General features: G+C 39.7%; 1 protein-coding gene across 1 annotated transcript in view; it reads right to left on the minus strand.

Moving 5' to 3' along the window:
* The window catches only part of LOC149285570 (EF-hand calcium-binding domain-containing protein 6-like), a 33,370-nt gene extending 16,346 nt beyond the window's left edge, over nucleotides 1-17,024 (minus strand). Inside the window, exons 1-9 of the mRNA XM_089495173.1 lie at nucleotides 16,733-17,024; nucleotides 10,845-10,954; nucleotides 9,981-10,081; nucleotides 8,210-8,347; nucleotides 7,456-7,556; nucleotides 6,391-6,533; nucleotides 5,470-5,666; nucleotides 3,127-3,234; nucleotides 2,493-2,558 (exon numbers count right to left, since the gene is read on the minus strand). Coding sequence (XP_089351299.1) covers nucleotides 2,493-2,558; nucleotides 3,127-3,234; nucleotides 5,470-5,666; nucleotides 6,391-6,533; nucleotides 7,456-7,556; nucleotides 8,210-8,347; nucleotides 9,981-10,081; nucleotides 10,845-10,954; nucleotides 16,733-17,024 — 1,256 coding nt within the window. The remainder of the gene's footprint in view (nucleotides 1-2,492; nucleotides 2,559-3,126; nucleotides 3,235-5,469; nucleotides 5,667-6,390; nucleotides 6,534-7,455; nucleotides 7,557-8,209; nucleotides 8,348-9,980; nucleotides 10,082-10,844; nucleotides 10,955-16,732) is intronic.
* Between the last annotated feature and the right edge of the window lie 3,643 nt (nucleotides 17,025-20,667).

Genomic DNA, 20,667 nt, shown 5'->3' on the forward strand with positions numbered 1-20,667 from the left:
AGAAATATTTAAATTAGTAAATACATGATTGACATACAGTGTTTTCTTTCAGGATTTGTCTAAAAGCGTGATTTTTGTTCCAAACATATACTGTATACTTTACACATTCTGGGTTCTTAGTATTTAACCCTTATCATAGTTGTGCCCTCTAGCCTGTATTGTATGATATAGATTATTAGTTATATACATAAGAACATAAAACTGCAGACTGTCAATAAAAATATATATTTTTTTATTATTATTTAGGTTCCAAGAGCATTTTAATGTTTGAAAAGAACAGTACATTGTTTACAAGGGAGTACGCTTGGACTTGTGTATCTGGATCAGCAGCAATTGCTTCTGTAAAAAATGTATGTATCAGATCAAAGGACTTACTAGAGATAATAATAACTCCTAGGTATTAAGGACATTGTTCATTTTGCAGTGAAAATCCCCATATATTACTCCAAAATTGTTTAAAAGCATCTTCAAACTGTTCTCTCTAGTCAAATTGCTATTAGGATTTTTTTTTACAGAATATGGTACTCCTTCACGGTATATGGTACCCGTTCTGCACAGTACAGGTTATGTTCACGTCCACTCAAAAGGCGGGGTGGTCTTGTGGTGTGCGTACTACTCCTTTTAGAATGTAAGCTCATGAGCTCATAAAGGTCATCATAAGCCTTAAGTCTCGATTAGAAGCTCACGAGCAGGGACCTCAGCCCGTGTCGTATCTGTACTTGGTTTGCGGTACCTGTTAACCACCCCATGTAAGAATTGCACAGTGCTGTGGAATATGCTACTGCTTAACAAATAAAGGTTAATAATGATAATAATACATAGCTGTGGCAGTTAATATGATTGCTATTGGTCCCTGATTAGGCTGACATGTCCATTATAGCTTTCCACAAGCTTCATTAGGCATCCAGTGCGTTACGGCACGGTACAGACTGTAGCCTTGTTTTGTTGTTGTCTATAAATGGGGACATAACACCATCTAATATAATTACATTTCAGCAACGCTGCTGCCTGGCTCATTTCCATCCCCAAATCTTGCCTACCTTTTCACTTCCATGCTACTGGTTTTCCTCCCCTGAAGCCACTGTCGCTGTACCTCCTAATGTATCCAGCAAATCTGCTGGCGTTATATAGCATGTTCCCTTACATTACGCAATACACTAATATTATATAGAATTCTATACAAAGTGAAGATGAGTGTAAGTAATAATGCAGAAAGCTGCGCAGGTCACTCAAAAAAAAACGACATGGCTTTCCCACTGAAGTGTATGAACGAAGATGTGGTGACATGTAAATAATATGTTTACACAACACAATGTAAACATTTAGTTACAACAACCTTCACTATTCTAAATCAACACAATTTCCATGTGTATGTACACAAAACTGGGGAATAAGTCCTTGCTGTGAGGTTTGGAATTAAGATGAATACGGGAGTAAGGGGTAACAACGTCACAATGTTAAACACACGCTGACTGGTACACGTCCTTAAACTAACGCTTTCTGTTTAGCATGGCATGCCCTCGGCATTCTCCCGGCGGACTGCGTAAACACCCAGACAATAGATTAGTGAAAAAAATATAAGGATTAATAACAAACAAAAAAAAAAACAGATCACAAAGAGGAGTCATCGGTTTGTTCTCGAGACAATAAGACCACCAGTACTGTTTGGTCTGGGGACTTCAGCTCATTCCTATTCCATGTCCCCAGAGGCTAATAAATTCTCACCAAAATCTGGTATTGACTTAATGAGCAGAGTAAAGACGTATGGCATCGTCTGAAACGCAAACAGCCGCTTGGGAGCCGCTTACAAGTCATTTTGTGGCATTGTCTCGTATCCACTGCGCAATACGCTCTTGTTTATTAGCTTTCATTTATATAGGACTGAGAGATACGCCAACATGTTTGGAGTTTTATGTACACGATGACATTTAGACCAACAGAGGCAGAAAGTAGAAGGAGCCCAGATCTCATGAGTTACTCACTAGTTCAGCTTTTACCACTTCTGATGGAAGGCTGTTCCACTCATCCACCACACTACCTTTTACCAGTAAAGTAAAACTTCCTTACATTACCGCTAAGCCTCTGACCCTCTGATTTTAGACCCTGATCTCTAATTTTAGATTATGTGGAGTAAACACTGTTTTATTATGGATTACTTTCAGCGTTGGCTTTACTTTGTTATCTCATTATTTTGTATAAAGAATGTGTTTCTAAAGTCATTTGCATGAATCAATCATAGTTTTCATTTGAGTGACTTGTGCACCAATATAAAATGCCTAATGTGAAGGAGCGTGGTTTCTTGATACAGTGGCAGAGGTTATTTAGTTTTATTTTTTTCTTCACACTGAGTCAACGCATGAAACTTAATATATTTGTTTAATTGATGTAAAAAGCACCCAGGTAAAGACATATAAAACCTTCAGAATGCAAAATGTCAGGGCGAGTTCTATATTAAACCCGCATATAAACTTATAGTACGCAAAAAGGTGTACCTGCTTTCTATAGCGGCTCGGAATTCCTGCTGGCTTATGACATTTCTGTTGAATTTATCTATTTTTCTAAATGAAAGAAAGCAAAAATAAAAAAGTGTACAAGCATAAAAACACAATATAAAACATACAGTAAAATCTCACATAGAACACATATACATCTCCCTTGCTAATGACACTAATGGCATCAGAAATCTTGGGGTCTACTACAAACCTACCTGTCCCACCTCATGCTCTTCCCACTGCCTGGGCCCATGCTTCCAATGGGCCCCCATCCATGGAAAGAGGCTAGAAGGCTCCAATCATCAGAAAAGGGGCCATTGTGGCCTCAATACTCACAAGGCCACAGGGAGAAGGCCACAATGGCCATTGGGGATTAGGGAGGTAGTGAGACATTGAGAGAGAGCGTGAGAGAGTGAATGGGAGTGTGCGAGAGTGTGCATAAATAAGAATGTGAGTGAGGGTGAGTGAGTGACTAGTCCCTAATCTTAATCGGCTATTCGGCAGTGCAGCAGATCTAAGGGCTGAATAAAAAATTACCTTGATTATAGGATGAGGTTGTTTTTTTAGATGATTTTTTCTAAAAAAAAACCTGTCTTATAATCGAGCAAATACGGTAATATGAATAAATACATACTCGAATGTTGCCAGCAATGCCAAGAAATCTGCCTGGAAGAGGTTTGTCAGTTTGGCTTCCACCGCTGTGAGTGTAGACGAGGGGCTGATCGCACCTTCCCGGTGAAATCTGCAGACGTGGATATGTTATATGGTATTACGCCTGTAGTTATGTCACAGTATAGACAGAATATTAGACGAGTTACATAAATATTAGCTGCTGATGAAAGCTATGGAGCTCTGACAAACTTTGAGACGCAGTTCTCAAGGCCATCAAAGTAGCAACGGTAAGACATTGGCATTGCATTTTATTCACTACTGTCACTTTTTTTTTTACTTAAACATAGACATGTGTGTTAATGCTTTAATTAAGAACCAGGAATTATAATAACATTTTGTGTCAGCCCCCCCCCCCCCTCAGTGTGTGAGCTTTTGTTTTTCACCATGAGTACAGGTAATATGCATAGCAGGGAACTATTGGTCTCCAGCTACCCGGAGGCAACCTTTGCGGGACGCGGCCAGGACTGCCCGCTGACTTCAGTGGCCTGATGTTAGGTGCGTTCCCATCGCCATCAATGGGCAAACCAGCATTGCGGGAATCACCCCTATTTATAGGTGGAAATGTGTGAGGAGTGGGGTGTATGAAGACCCTGCTCCCATAACCCGGAGGATTCGGGTGTTGAGTCTTGTTTAGGCTGGGCTCTCTACAATCAGTCCTAATAAATGTTCAGTTTAATTTACATGAGTCGAGGTCCTCATGCAAACAAAGCACACTGGGGACCAGATGTTCCTCTGCACACACGGTATTAGATAGCATCTTTCAATACACAAGGAACCCCAAGCCCCACGGGGGAAGTTAGGAGGTCAGGTTATAACTGCTCTCAGGGGTAATAAGAGAACAAAGTTACACAAGCAAAGACTGTGCTACCAGTCTGATTCATTTATGATTCATTTACAGTCGACTGATGTTGTATACTTAATGCAAAGACCATTGAATTATTCTACAGAGTAGTTAAACGGCTCTTCACATGCTGCAGTCAATAAAACAACCATATATTTCAGTGCTTTTACTTTTAATGGAGAGAGATCTAAAAATCCTTCACACCAGAGTTTTATAATATAGCCTTCTAAATTAAAGATTTTTCTCATTATTTATTAATCTTCACAACCATAGGTGGCTCTAGATTTTCAGGGACCTTAAGCCCATGAAGGGGGTGGCCATCGTAAGTACAACTGATGAATGATTATGAATAATTATACATGAGCAAAGAAACACAAGTTTGTTAATGATCATGATACATTGTAGTTATATATATTTAAGGAGAATCTGTGCCTTACCCCACACACTCTGAGGACCCCCTTATACCAATGGGGGCCCTAATCAACTGCTATATTTGTTTATAAGGCAGTGCTACCCCTACTGAAAACCAAAATATTCCTGGGTAAGGATTGGAAAAAGTTCATGACTTATGTTTAGTTGATGTTTATCAACTAAAAAGAACAGGATGCTGTTTTATTTAGCTTTTTTCCTGAAAGATTGGGCTATATAAAACAATAAATATTAATAATAATAATAATAAAAATAACAAAAGAGGTCACAATTCTTAACAGTTACGTTCTACAAATGGGCATTTAATGTTGTAGTCTTTAGTGCCACCTAGTGGATAATCATGGACTTACCTTCAGCTGATTAAAATTGTATACATGAATATGTCATTACTCACAGATGATATTTCAAAATAAGAAAAGGAATTCAATTCAACTAAGAAAAACCAACAATAAAGACTTTAAGAAACATTTTAGCATGCACAAGACATGAGATTAAAGAACTGGAAGCAGCCAGCAGTATAGCATCGGTCGGTCCAATTCAATACCCAGGGTATAATCATCTGGCACTTTCAAGAACATTGAGGTTGCTGTAATAATGTTGTTTCAAATCATGTTGTGCTCACTTTACGATTAAAGGCCTTTTTTACATAACAGGAGAAGAAACACTAAATATCGCTATATGATGATAACTGGTATTTCTATAGTGAAGGCCTCTCTGATGGTCTCATGCCTGAGCCTAAGAGGCAGACACCTCCCAAGTGTCTTAAGTTTCTGACTGTTCTGCATACTTGGCTTACTAGTCAAGACTGGCCCACTTTTGCAGGCACCGGGGACCAATTGCAAATTTCTGATCTCTCCTGACCCAAGGAGCTTTAAAATGTATGGAGGTCTGTGTTGTTGCAGCCCACAGCTCCATTGCTGCATCCACATCGCCATGAAGATGTGCACTGAGATGTGGGCAAGAAGCTATACCTTTACAAAATGCATATTACTGGTAATAATTACCCTCAATCTGGTCGACATATTTCACTCTTACCTGTGTTTTGGGTTGGAGAGTATCTTATGTGTGATCCCTTTATCACTGCGATCTTGAAAGTTTCTTAGCAGGTCAATGTAGCTGATGCCTGATAAACTATCCCCTAGACCACACCGTGCCAGAAAGAGGTTAAAATGCTCGTCTTTGAGGTTAAGTCCAAATTTCCCCAATACTTCAATAAAATCTCCCTTTTCAACCTAAAAAACACACAAAATATTTCAATATTTTAAATGCCTGGTGCCCAAAGAATCATGTACTATTAATACCTACCCTGCTTCTTATAGCACAGGCACAGAGGCTTTGGGCAACAGTACATTATTTCAGATCTACAATTATATAAGATGTTGAAGTATCTGGTCTACAAAGGTTCATCTGCCCATTTCTTAAATTAAAAAATAGAATATAGAATATTTATTACGTGTTTGTGTTTTTTTTATTAATGTGGGAAGGAGGGCTTTGAGAGATTGCATGTTAGCAGCGACTAGAGAATTGTTTATAAATGCTGGCAAGCTTATCTGGTAAAACATCAGCAACAACAACATGGATCCATACACCTATTCCTGCACATAGATGGGGGTCAAAAATGTTATTTTCAGACAATGCTTATCGGTCATTCATCTGATTGAGAGGATTCCTTCCTCTCTTATAGTCTCTACATGTTTAATCTCAAACCAGAGGATTCCATCCACTGATCTGTTCCTTCCACCTTCTTTGCATCTCCATAATCTTTTTTAACGAAACATCGTTTCTGTCCTAAATATATATTTGCTATCAGTAATTGTATGCCTTTTTTCTGAATGCTAAATGACCACCTCCTTCTCAGCTTAAGCAAAAGCTACACAGAGATATTTATATTATACACACATCATTCAAAACAAAGTACCCCTAGTTAAATGTTCATAAAAAAGCGGTTTTGCACACCTTGACAATTCTTTGTGGGTCGCGTTTTTCAAATTCTTCTTTCATGTTCCGGAATCCCTCTCTGAATTTATCTTTCAACCATTTTTCAATGCTAAGGGAGACTTTCCTTTCCAGTTCTGCTTTTGACATTTGTCTGGATTCACCTGTGTAAGGAAATGGATTAAGACACGTCCTTGCCTTTTCTATATCTAGTAGTTTCCAGTGTGAAAATTATTTCCTGTGTATGGTATGATCCATATGGACTTACATCACTCTTGAATGCCTGATAGATGTGGTATGTTGGCAAGGCCTAGGGTAGCATGTAGCAGGAGTGGACACCCCTATCCCTTTTTACCAGGGTATGTTTAGGTATGGTGATCAGGCTCCCTAGGGGCTGGTTGGAGAGCCCTGACTAGCCTATTTACACTGTGGAGGTCTGTATGTGAAGCAGCACAGACCCCTGTAGTATGCCTCCTTTCTCTGCTAATTAATTGAGCACCACAGAAGGATGATTCGGTATATGACATCATGTCCTGACAATGGACTAAGTGATGTGCTGCATAAGAAAGAAGACATATGGCATCATGTCCTGACACTAAGGGATGTGCAGCATAAGAAAGAAGACATATGACATCATGTCCTGACACTAAGGGATGTGCAGCATAAGAAAGAAGACATATGACATCATGTCCTGACACTAAGGGACGTGCAGCATAAGAAGGAGGAAGCCCTTTGGCTAAGTAGGCCCAAACCAGGAGAGCCGCTAAAGGTGCTGCCTTGGGTCAGACTTAGGGCAGCATCCTTTATGTATACATGAGTGACAACAGACTAACAAAATAATGGGAAAGAGCTCTCACTTTCATGAGACATTTCACATTATTGTGAATCTAGTATAGAGAAGCAGGGCTAACTTTAGGCATGGGCAAGCAGGGCTGATGTTAATCATTACTTAATATCCTTCTTTCACATGTCAAGGATTCTTTTTTATTACCTAGGTTTCAAGCTGTAAATTATGGTGAATGTTAACAACATTTTAAAATGTTTCATATGGTAACATTAAAAAAACAACAATCCTTTCAACATTACCCTTTTTGCCAACATTGTCTGAAGAATGGTTCTGAATTTCTTTTCCTAGCTTTTTTAGAAGGGTTTGTGCCTTGATTGCTCTTGTTCCATCCACATCATACCTATATCAGAATAAAAAACAGATGTATTAAAGATATCTTTCCAGTGATGACATTATTATTATTAATATTATTTTATTGTTTTATCTAGCACCATCATATTCCACAGCGCTGTAAAATGAAATCACTTTTGACAATAAATTTGTGGACAAATGGGGTTTATTTACAAGATGAAAAGAGACAGATAAGGGGGAATATGGCTTCCTTATACAAATATATTGAAAGCCAGTAGTGATAGCACTCTGGGGACCTGTTCATCAACAGGAGGGTCCAGAGAATAATATGTAATAGAGGTGGGACCCTCAAATATAATGGATTACTTAAAAAAGGACTGTCTGCTATTTTAGCCAAATATACAAAGCTAAAAATATGCCAAAGGAAAATCTGATTGTCAAGAATATTTTTTTAACATTGTGATATTCAACCTACTATTTATCTGGGGAAGTTCATTGCAACTCGTTGGCTTCTGAAAAATGTGTTGGCGAGAAAGACTAAAGACTAAATTGCAGTTTGGGAAAAGTTGGAGGTTCACAGGGTTAATAAATAAGATACTTTGACAGGCCAGCAGAAGAACCCATGTGACAATAGAGTCTTTAATTCGTGTCTTACTCGAGAGGCATGTGAATATAATGCATATTTCTGGATGTGAAATCTACCTGTTCCAGAGCTTATCAAACTCTGTGTCCTCCATATGAAAACCAATTTGCTCCAATATGTTTCTCAGTTCAGGTGGTAAAATCCCTGCTGCCCCATCTGGCTTCTTCTGTGAAACCACGTCCGCAAAATCCAAAAACCTATAGATGGATGTATCTTTGATTCAGGAGTGTTTATGGAAACATAGGCATTGTAGAAGTCTGATTGATGTGTAGCTACAGTTCTTCAGAATATTGTAATATGCTTCATTTGCACATAAACTATGTGTTTTATACTTTTTGGTTGTGTGTGCTATAATGGATCATTTATTCACACAACGGCTCTCGGGATCCAGCCCTAGGCTCCTTAACTGTAATTTTTTCCAATAAAAGTGGAAAAATGTGTGCGCGTATACATTACATCCATTACTAATCTAATCCACTATGTTAACTGTTCCCATTCAGATAACATCATTATTCCTGATTTGCAGTAAGTTTGAGAACTAAGTTGTATTTGTATGCATTCACTACCAGCAGAGGGCAGATTAGTCCCCTCATCACTGAAATGTGTGGACAGAGAGAGCATATTAAGAATATAGGTAGCTGTTACCTTTGTTTTGTCTTAAGCTGCGCATGAACCTGTGATGCAGTCATCTGGGCTTTATTCTCTGATCTCCTGTTAATGGGGTCCAGCCAGGTAGGACGCCCTGAAGGTATGGGATCGCGTATGACTGAGTAGAGCTCGTCAAATGTTATTATTGACTTTTCATTTAGCTTGAACCTATCACCATCAAGAGAGAGAGATACATTGTAACACACATACATTGTATGACAATTGACAGAAAGAACACGAAACATAACAGATCGAATTAAGCTGCTAAATGAAAACAATCGAATCCCAGGCCAGGCATCTGTGAAATGTCCTTTACTGTGGCCCACAAACTACAGGGATATGAATATACTGGCACATTTACGTAATGTTATATAAATGTTGACAATAATAAAAGTAATTACTTAGAAAATGCATGGGATAGGCATAAAGCTATTAAGGATCCAAGACAAGGCCAAGGACTAATTAAGGTCTTAACATCTGGAAAAAAACGGGCAGAAGACATAGCTGGGCGTTCTTATCTGCTGTCAAATTCTATTTTTCTGTGTTTTTATTAGTTACTAGTCAATCACAAAGTACAACAACAAAGTACAACGCTATAAGGCAGAGCTTGGCACTGGACATCGAAAGAGCTCTGAGATACTAGGTCACGTTCTGTTCCCTTCCCAGTGCTGTTCAGGTCACGAACCTCAGAAGGAGTTGCTGGAAATTCCTGGAACTTATAAGCCTTCCAAGGAATTTGGATAACATCTTTAGCAGTACATCCCTGAAAGACAGAAGAGGACCTCAGTCACTGACCCAGTTCCTTTCAATGTGTTTAAAACATCTCAGTTTTCATCGTAAAATTTTGAGCAGGATGTTTTTCTCTCAGCATAGAGATAGAGATGTTTTGCAACAAATCGAAAGAAAAGTTAAGCATAAGAATAAAGTTACGCATTTGGAAAATCAAGTATGCTTATAGTTACATGGCTCCCTCTGTACCTCCTTTTCCCAGTGATTGTGCTGTTCACAGCTCAGAGCTTGTCGGCAAAGAAAACATTAAATGTTGGGGTTTTGTACAACACAATAAGATGCTGATGATCCAAACATGCAGCATTGGTAGACTAGATATACTGTATAATGCAGGGATCATTAACGGAAGTGACATTAAGATCTTCTTGGGTGTGAATTCAATTTATTCTGTACCTGTTAACTTGTCCCTTGCCCTCAGGATCATTGTTTTTAAACAGCTGCCTGAGACTGTAATAGCCGCCGGACTTCACTTTTTCACGCAAAACATGCTCCAGCTGCAAAGAACAATGTTATTTTAGTTTGATCAAGGAATTATTATACAAGAGTAAAAGTCTAGAAGGTCATATGAAACAAAATTCCACATACAAAAAAGAAATAAGTCCAACGGAACACAAAGTTAAAAGGGAATTTACAATCTGTGTATTCTAATGATATCACAGTACCTATTTTAAAACAGATGTATAAAATATTTATCAATTATAGATACTTTAGAGTAACGAAAATAGAAAGTATGATTCTCAGGCCAATAAAGAAAAAAACACACATCAGAGGTACCAAAAACATATGTGGTTCTGCATCTTTTTTTTCTATGCTGGCCCAATAAAAGGTTTCATGATTGAAAGCAGAATACTAAATCTGGTAAAGAACTTTAAGAAACCAAATTCATCTGCTGGTTTTCCACTAAAAACCTGGACATGGTATGGGGGATGATGATCATCCATTCTTATCCTTGCTGGCAAACCTCATAAATTTGATGGACAGGATAAAATTAAAAGAACTACATATGTGGAAAGTGAGGGCCTTTCTTACCTTAAGGATGTAGGATAAAACAAAGCGGCAATCTGTCAGTGAAAGGACCACTGAGCTATAGTAAGGAGTTCAAATCATTTTATGGATGCAGTGAGGTGGTTGAACTATTAGTAGTGTAGATAATGGAAGAGCTGAAGTATAGGGAAAGTGTAGAGTATTAAAAAGCTATACTTAACTATTGTTATCCATTTAAACGAAACTGAACTGAACAGCTCAGTGTGTCCTTACCTCATCCACCTCGATCCTGCTCAGGGTTCCTGGCTTTGACACAGAACTGGATCTGCTGCTGGCAGCACTCACTCGGCTCTCAGCACGGCTTCCGATGTCAGCTCTCTGACCTTGTACACACATACAAAAATAAGGAAGTATAGTACCAGGAAAAGTGCCATAGGTGTATATGGAGCAGATTAAATAAGGACATGTTAGAGAAAAACATTCCTCGGGTCTCACCCCGACTCATGTATGTTGTCCCACCCCGACTAGCCCAATGACATTCACCATAAGGTAGGTTTCCAATTTTCTTATTTAGATCCAAGGTTATGGGTGCCCAAGCAATCACCATCAATCAGAATGGCAGTATCGCAATTAATGATACTGTGCCAACAACTACAATTGATATCATTAAAAGAATCAGTCTACCCTACCTAAAATGAAATATTTTGTTGTATCTTATCTAAGATACACTACATATAGCTTACGTATGCCCATTCACTGAAGCAGAAACGTGTTTTTCAACCCACAAGAAGTAAGTGAAATAGGTCCATTTAATCAAACCCTAAAAAAACCCTCATCATTTATCTAAGAAACATGTCCATTGAAACCTTCAATCTTGGTTACCTCCTGTTTTCTTTGAGAGGTAGGGCTTACCCCTTTATGTCTACAGGCAGTGCTTGTACCCTTGTGTAATGGGAGCATGATAATGCAGGTAGTATGGTGGAAAGTTATACCCTGGTGGGGTATCACCAGTGATGTTAGAAAAGGCCTAAAGGGATCAGGAGCCTTTGTGCAAAAATCACCACCGCACAGTACTTATCCACTAAAGACTGGTTGGAGCAGACAAACCAGACATATATGAGGGAGACAGGGTGTAGATCAGTAACAGTAGAGACTGAACATGTATAAGGTAGAGGCCAGGGAGGAAAGAAACTGGGGCAGAGTCAGGTACCAGAGTAACAGTCCAAGCAGAAAAGAAGCAGATAATATATAAAATAAATTAAGACAGGTGTCAAAAGCCATAGAGTTAATGACCAACAAAAGTCAGGAGCAGGCTGGGTCAACACCAGAAAAAACAGCGGACCCAAAACAGAGGTGAGGATGATCAGAAAAATCGAGGTTGTACACATAAAGTCCAGCATAATCGGGAAAGGGACACAGGGCAAGAGCTAGGGCAGCAGGGACAGGGAACAACACCTTGCCCAGACATGACTTGTCAAACAACTGAGCAGCATCCTCTGGGTGTCAGAGATCTAAATAGTAGTACATCACATGGGTAATGGAGCTGGTAAAAAAGATGTGGCTCTTTTAAGAGCTTTCCTAACTCATGAAGAAGGAATGAGAAACTGCTACCTGATGCCACATGGGAAACCACAGAGCAGTCACTCTCTGTGACTCCGCCAAAGAGATAGGTACTAACAGATGTCCACATGGGACCATGAGCATTATGGGACTAGCTTTGTATGTGAATAAAAAAAAAAAAGAGGAATAAATGCACAGGGATACCTTGCAGTTGCTGCCATGCATAAAAACGTGGTATTCCTGCTGGTGGTATTAAGCCCGGGGGACAAGTGGCCCAGTAATAAAACAGCCTAAAAACCCTGGCAAAGATGGCACAGGTTGTCTGGGGACATAGTTGGCACGGGTATAGGTTAGATAGTCTTGTTTTGAGATAAAATGCCAAGAAGTCCCACTGATTCAGCTCCTTAGTAAGCCACATTGCCATGAAAAATTAGATAGGACTTGCCAAACTTGGGGTACTTTGCCGTAGTGGCGGACTAAACAATTTATGGCCAAATAGTGTGACGGAATCCCCAATATTTATTCTTTAGGTGTTTTTTGTATGGCATTCGCTGGGTATGCGCTGAATGATTTTTTTGTACTTATTGGTCGTTATTATTGTAGCAGCAACCTAGGAATCTGAATGTTTATGCCTTTTATGCTTTTTTTAGGTTTTGCACTCCCCTATTCGTGTATATTTTTTAGGTCGTTTGGGGGAAAAGATGGCACACACAGGCTATTTGAGGGCACTGGCAGGCTCTTTGGTGGAAAAGATGGCATAAACAAACTGTTTGGGGGCACTGACAAGCTGGTGGCAAAGATGGTACAGGCAAGCTGCTTGGGGCTAAGATGGCGCCTATCACCACTCCAATTCATCCTCAATACTGCTGCTAGATTAATCTTTCTCTTTCATCGTTCCTCACCTCATCTGCTGCTCCACTGTGCCAATTGCTCCATAGGCTCCCCATCCCCTTCAGAATCAAATTCAAACTTCTGACCCTGACCGACAGAACCCTTAACAACTCCGGGCCCCCTACTATGCAAATGCACCCCTAACCACCCTTCTAACAACCTGTATCTCTCTTGCTCCATCCTCCTTCAGGATTTCATTCAAGCTGTGCCCCTTCTCTGGAATTCCCTTTCTTGTTCTGTCAGACTTGGACGCGACTTTCAAAAGCTCTTTCAAGACCCACTTTATTGGGAAGCGTACAGCCTTTCTTCCTAACACTCTCATCCAGCATCCCAAACAAGCCATCTGTACAACAAACAACCTCAAAAAACAAAATACTGTCTGCGCTTCTCACCCTAATAAAGTTGGCAACAAATATATAAACATAATATAAATGAGAGGTTTTGGTTATATGAATTGACCAAAGCATAATTAAGCTCACCCGCCACGTCAAGGCACACTCTCAATAGGGTGAGAACCTACTCTCACCTCCTACATAGTGGGCACACAAAGCAGTTTATACTGCTACCAAAACCAGATTAATGTGTTGGGGGAGGTTTAATTGCACCTCCCCCAACACATTAATAAGGTTTTGGTAGCAGTATACCCTGCAGATCCCACTGGTCTCCCTGTTCTTTATTGGTCGTTCGTACGGACATTTAACTGATAGTACAGGGAGACCAATGGCATCTGCCGGACAAGTTACGGCACCAGGAGTTTAACAGTCTGTACGAGCGACCCTATTGGTCGCCAGCAGGGGGCTCGTCTGCCATCAACCATTGGCAGATGAGCCCCCTGCTGACGACCAATAGAGTTGCTCATACGGACATTTAAACTCCTGGCGCCAGAGCTGCTGCGGTATGCGTTAACCCCGTATTAAACCCTTAACCGGAAAAAACGAAGAAAAACCAAATGCGAAGAATGTCCACGAATATTCGCCCGAAGAGAAGACAGGAACAGGCGAATATTCACAGAATACGAAGATTTTTTTCCCCCGAAGACGAGCACGAAGACGAACACGAAGAGCCCCCTGGTGCCCAAGTCTAATTCTAGGTACCATCACCCAGTTTTTTCCTTCTTTGCATGTTCAATGTACCATAACCAATGTTACTTAAAAACACATTGATGTTAGAATGCAGCCGCCAATACTTTTATAGCAGGTACCTCACCCCATCCACATTCCTTACACTAAATCATACTTTTCCTTTTTGATACATCTTTCCTTCTGAAGGAACATTCAATTGGTTGTTCTGGCCAATTTTAAAACATAACACAAGAATCATGTTTTATGACCCTGAGCACACAGAATGCTTTTCTTTGTGTTTCTTCGCAAGGGTTGTGTTGTGCTGTGTTTGGGTGTGAAAGCTACAGGATACATTGAAATGCTTAAAGAAACCACAAGTGCATTCATTGGAAATATCACTGCTTTGCGTGAAACCAAATCTAACGCAAATGAGTGTTCTTTAAACTAAAACAGGAAAAAATGTCACTTTATATATTCCACGTCACTCAAACAAGATGCCTAGACATTGTATAGGAGGGGAAACTATATAGTTCCTATGTGACCTCTGCCCTAGTGAAATACAGGTCAAGCCACGGGACAATCCCAGAGGCTATTGTAAGTGATCTAAAGAGCCACCATTAGCCTGCACTGCATTGACTGGTTGCCCAGACACTCATGTCTAACAGATCCAAGCTGGTTCTTAACAACAAAACCTATTGTGCACATGTGAAATAACTACACCATTGTCCCAATTATAGGCTACACCCATATAGAAAAAATACATATCAGTATAAGGTGGGATCTTAAAAAGACTAGTAAGTATGAGAATACAATACTTTCTTTATAACCTTTTTAAGGTCCCTTTTAACTCATGATGCAGAATTGGCCAGAGGAGACTCAACTGTTCTCCTTGTCAGTTTTGTAGACGTGGCAGGAGGTGGAGGTCATGTCTGCTGCAGTAGCACAGACCGAGCAGAACATGACGGTAATAATTTTACCAGCTCCCATTGCCAGGGGGGCCTCGCTAGTGGATGTACTCCATTTCACTTGGCTTAGTCTGTTCCCGAACAGACAGCATGAGAGAGGTAAAAATGCTCCCCATCCTGAATATCTAATCCTAATAATCTAATCTTGACCGATAGATATAATCGGGACAATACGGGACAATACGGTATAAAAACATATTAGATGAATCTGCAAAAAGAAAATGTGTTTTTTATGCATAAATACTACAGATTTTTTGCAAATTGCAAACCACTGGATCTCAAAACTGCTCTTTGTCATAAATGATAAGCAAAGTATGGTCATTTACAGCTCATTGTTAAATTAATGGAAAACTGCTACAATTATATTGAGTTCAAAATCATGAATCATGCTACTGCAAGCATTTTCTATCCCACCCAACATAACTAATGTTATGTGATGGCATATTGCATTACATTTATTTATGTAGCGCCAGCAGAATCCGTATCGCTGTTACAACAGAGGGCAGGGGAGGTAAATGACAAAAAATTATTTTTATGACTTTCTAGATACGAGGACCCCAAAGCTTATGATACCTTACATCCTTTCTATGTTGGCTCACAAGGTATCGCCTTCAGTTAAAGACACCATCTTCTGTTGGACCACTATGACTATATCAATATTCTTCATTTGAGAAATAAGTAGTCAAAAATACTTGGAGAACAATCATGCAATACGAAACACAATGGGAACCACTACTTTAATAAATCCTTGATTATTTTGCATATGTGAAGCATTCTACAGGGTTGTTTGCTTTACTTCTGTTGTATGGGATTACACCATGTTCAGGGCACAATTGGAGGGTTATAAATATATAGAGGGGTCACAAGAGGGATGTGATGTCTAAAATCATATTTGTGATTTTGTGGTATGTATTAACACAACTACTAGCATACACAATTAGATGAATCTGCCATACCATGGAATAGGATGTTTTCAGTCTGACGACACCACTTGGGATGTGGCAATTCATTTAGTTGTTTTTGTAAAAGCCCGACAAATACAATATGCATAGGATCCACCATATTTTGCAAAAACAAAAAGCACTTTTTAATACTTTTGTGATTGAGACACCATAACTTTTATACATAACCATCAATGGTTTGTTCTTCCCCTTCCATCCATTCTGACCCAATGCACAGGTTGAGGTAGGGAGGAACTGAATATGACATCATATCCAGGCACATTGTTTCTCAATACATCCAACAAGACTTTAGAAGGGAAAACTTGGTGATATCAACCATTAATGAGATGAGGTCTCCTTCATCCAGAAAGAGAGTATGTTCTTCCAGCAGAAATTACATTTTAAAAAATGTCTTAGTGTGTTAATTTAGCAGGAGAATATCTGTGCTAGTGAGGCGGCATTATTGTAACAGTATTGTTTGCACAGGAGTGTCTGTCAGAGCATGTATGTATTTATATGGACATGTTATTCCATGCATGGTTATGGAAGTGTTAGTGTGTATGTGTGCGTGTCTGTGCATACATATGAATCTGTGTGCGTCTGTGAGTATCGGTGTCCATGTGCTTATGTATCAGTTGCTTTGTGGGCATCAAATTTTTTGTGTATAAGTGGCAGCTTTTACTCTTCACAGTTGGTCTTTACATAGGTATGAATCGCAAAATGGGGATTTTTGGTTGACCTACCAAAGATGGGTAGCCTTGTCTTGCTGGAGTCTGAAGCAACTGTCACTTGCACGCCTTCTGGGATTTGATGCTTTAGTGGAGCCAGATGGAGGCTTTTGTCGCTGTAAGACGATGATGCTGTATGAAGATTACGTCTGAAATTGGCTTCTTCCTCCTCATCGAGGTATGTCCCACCTGTCCTAGATCCTCGAAGAGATAGGGTGTCTGGGTCACCTAGGCGGGACAAGGGATGCTCAATGACAGGAAGCCGCGGGAGTGACGATCCTGGGGCCACAAGAAGACGACCAGACATTGTCTCAGTCTAAAGTAACTCCTGAGTCCCAGAACTCAAGGTTTGGCTGAAAACCTGACAAGATATGAAGTTTTCTGTTACTTTGATTGTTAAAGCTAAACAGCTACATACCAGTTTAATGGGCACTGAATAAGAAATACAGTCGGAAGGAAATGGGATTTTGTTCCTGCAGGAGTTCCTGTGAATATCACAATTTCTCCTGTTCTCTGTGATCAATGATGCCTCCAAAACTAGTACAGAAACTGCAAAAACCTACTTAGTGACTTCACAATGCAAGTAATGATATAATGTAGTTCCTAAAGCATTGTGTCCATTGTGTGGATCTTGACATAAACATCATGCCATGTGATAAAATGTCGCATGGCATGTGATATAATTGGCCCTGGAAACTCTTTATGGAAATGCAGTTTTTCAGGTGAGATGTGTCTGTCCCTGAAGGTTTTTGCCCATCTCTAATGAGTAGTAACTAATAACTATTGTTTTCCAATCACTAATGGCAGTGTTGCCAAAAAGCAAATCATTGTCTGTGAAAGTTTCTACAAACACAGTCATAAAGGTGGTGTTACCATTCTTAAAGGGTATGGGGCTGCAGAGGGCCACTGTTTATCGATCTTAATTTATGATTAATCCTCTTGCCTTTGACAAGCAACCTCCACCACCAGATCACTAAGGGGGATAATTTCTTTTAGTTTAGGAAAGATAATTCATATGTGTTCCTTACTAGTAAGCTCCAGTGGGGCAATCAAAATCTAGGAGGACCAACCATGAAGCCAACACTGAACAATTTCAAATTCAACTTAAACACACAACAATTATACCATAAATTGTTCAATTTAAGTAAATTAAGCGCAGTATAAGATGGTTTATGTAAAATGAAAAAAAAAATATTAACAATGTCATATATTTTACATTGATTCAAATTAATTTCAATCTCATTGAAACTAAAATCCACAATATTAGTGTTTAAATACAGACTGTAACTTCTCAAGCCAAACCAGGCTTCCAAATAATGCGAAGATACAAATTCTAGTCGATCCTGCTTTCCCCAGCATAGAAGAAAGGCGTTACTTTGTAAAGTATTAAGCATGGAAGAAAATCAGTTATTCTGCGAAGTTTCCAATATTTCATGGAACGAAAAGGTAAGAATTTACTTACGGTGTGTGTCTGAAGTAGCAAGTCTCTTTTATAATCCCAGATTATTTGGGTTTAGACGCTTGGTCGTCTTTAGAGTACTGCTTGCTGTAATGGTGTTTGCCTTATTGAATGGAGGCAGGTTGCCACAGGCAACTGTGAGAGTTCCAAGATCTCCAGCCAATGTATTGTGTTGTCAGTCTGTTTTTCCAATCACAGCCAGCACTGCAAGTTTTTTAAAGTGACAATAATGTCCCCTTCACAACACAGGTGCTGCCGAGTCTATTCACACTTTTGGTAAAGGGCTCTTTAATGTCCACCGCTCAGATGCCAGTAATGTATCGCAGACGTCAGAGCACAAGAACAACATAGCCAAGGTCTCACTTAGGTCTGGGGTCGCAAGTTCTGCATCAAGTGTAGAATGATCGCTCACAAGGGAAATTCAATACATGGTGTATGAGTTATTTATCAGATTATGTTATTGTATACGGGGCTCTAACTAGGGTTGCCGTATTGTCCATTTTTTGCAGGACATATTTTGCATGTTGCGGACCTGCACATTTGATCTGATCAGAGCAATATTAAGTTATGGAAGCAAAAAAATGTGATATGGTCTTCAACTGTTCTAAAAACACGGCAAATTACATGGAGAATTTGAGATCATCCAACAGGGCACATTCATGACAAAAAGACAAGTAGTTGCGGAAGTGTTTATAGAACTTGTCGCTGTTAATATGTCCAGTGTTGGTCCACCCGGTGTAACTGACATGAGCAGCATATTCTGGGCCTGGGCTGCAAGTCTGGGCCCAATGAACAGGGGCAGATCACCCTGCTGATTCATGAGATTCATGTTTTTGTAACATTAAATGTATATATACAGCATATGTCTAACAGAGGAAGGGGTTCGCGTGTACTTACACCCCAAGTGTGTCGAAAAATCTCATTGTAAGATATTAAACGCATGATGGGGCGTTAGAGGAGCCAAAGTGGCCCTGCATAACATAAAATTAATACATTACCTTTTATTTTATTATTTAGTGATAAATATATGGGGCGGTGTAGGTACTCTCATTCAACAACATAATTACTAGATTAATGTATGTACAGTATGTACAGTGCCTTGTTTCACTGACGTGGTAATGTGGGAATCTGTTTCACAAACGCAGCAAGGTCTCCATGCCATAAATGCATTGTGACCAAGCAAAGTGCTATTGTGTCAATATACGGTACATATATCTACAGTGTATATATATATATATATATATATATATATATATAATCAGATTCCCTTGGTTTTAGAAAACTGCAAATAATGCCTTACCTAAGAATTGCAAACAACTGCTGCTAATGTAAATCACTGATTGATCTTGGTAAACAATGGCATGAAGTCATAAAATTCTTCTGCTGAACCCTGTTGTCAGTTCTTCATAATTCTGCTTCAGTTATGGTTGTCTCTTTGTTATACACGGATCACATAATCCTCCTGTGTTTGACTAATATATTATTACTACTAGTCAGCCCGAAAAGTCATTCTTCAAGAGCCGACAAGGCATAGAATGGCACTTTAAAACTGGCAGTGATTTAAAAGATGCTTCTATATGAAAATGAAAGGTGTATTTTACTTGTCAAGGAAAAGAAAACATCAAAGAAGCATTCAAGAAAAAATATACTAGATGAAACAATGATTCTTTATTTGCCCTTCACATTATTATATACATTTATGTACACTATACCTGTCCCTGCTTAATGTTATTTATAATTGTTCATGACTGTTGGATGGAGACAGCCTTACTTAAATTCACCACTCATGTATTCTAATTTAGCATTTGTAAAACCAGCCTAGTTGTAGGCTTATCTTTGGGTTTACCATTTGTTCAGGATGGAAAACCTTGGGAGCGTACCGGAGCTAGGATAGATGGAGAAGTATACTCGGTGAAAGGTGTGAAGTGAAATGTGGCTAAGGTGAGATGCATTGCAACTGCGGAGGAAAGCATGGTGTGGGGGCAGACGTGGACATTGAATAGGGTATTATGATCATAGCTGGGAACTTTTCAGGTTTGACCCGGAAAACACCAGGAGAAGAGTCAACATCCGAATCATCTGGGAGTAGTGTCTTGACACGCCCCACTCCCGTTTCCTGAACGCCCACTGATGTCAGCGAGAACGCCCACTGACATCAGCGGGACCACCCACTGCTATCAGTGGGCAGTCCTGACTGCCTCCTGCAAGGGTAGGCTCTGGGTAGCCGGACCCCACAAGTTCCCAGGTATAATTATAATACAGAGGGGATCAACTGCATTTGAGTTTGCAAGATTGACTACATACTCAAAAAGGTTGGGACCCGTTGGCCAGAACAGGCCTCTTCAAATAAGTGACCAAGACAGCAACATAAGATAATGAACTGTTGGGACCTCCACTACCAGGTTTACTCTTGTGTAACACACACGACAGTGATGACTGACCTGGAATGAGAGGTACAGATTGCACAGGAGGACATCGGCTCACATACGCT

The sequence above is a fragment of the Sceloporus occidentalis genome, unplaced genomic scaffold (genome assembly GCF_023333645.1).
Source record: "Sceloporus occidentalis isolate IW3139 unplaced genomic scaffold, rSceOcc1.0.p SCAF_77, whole genome shotgun sequence".
Taxonomy (NCBI): Eukaryota; Metazoa; Chordata; class Lepidosauria; order Squamata; family Phrynosomatidae; genus Sceloporus; species Sceloporus occidentalis.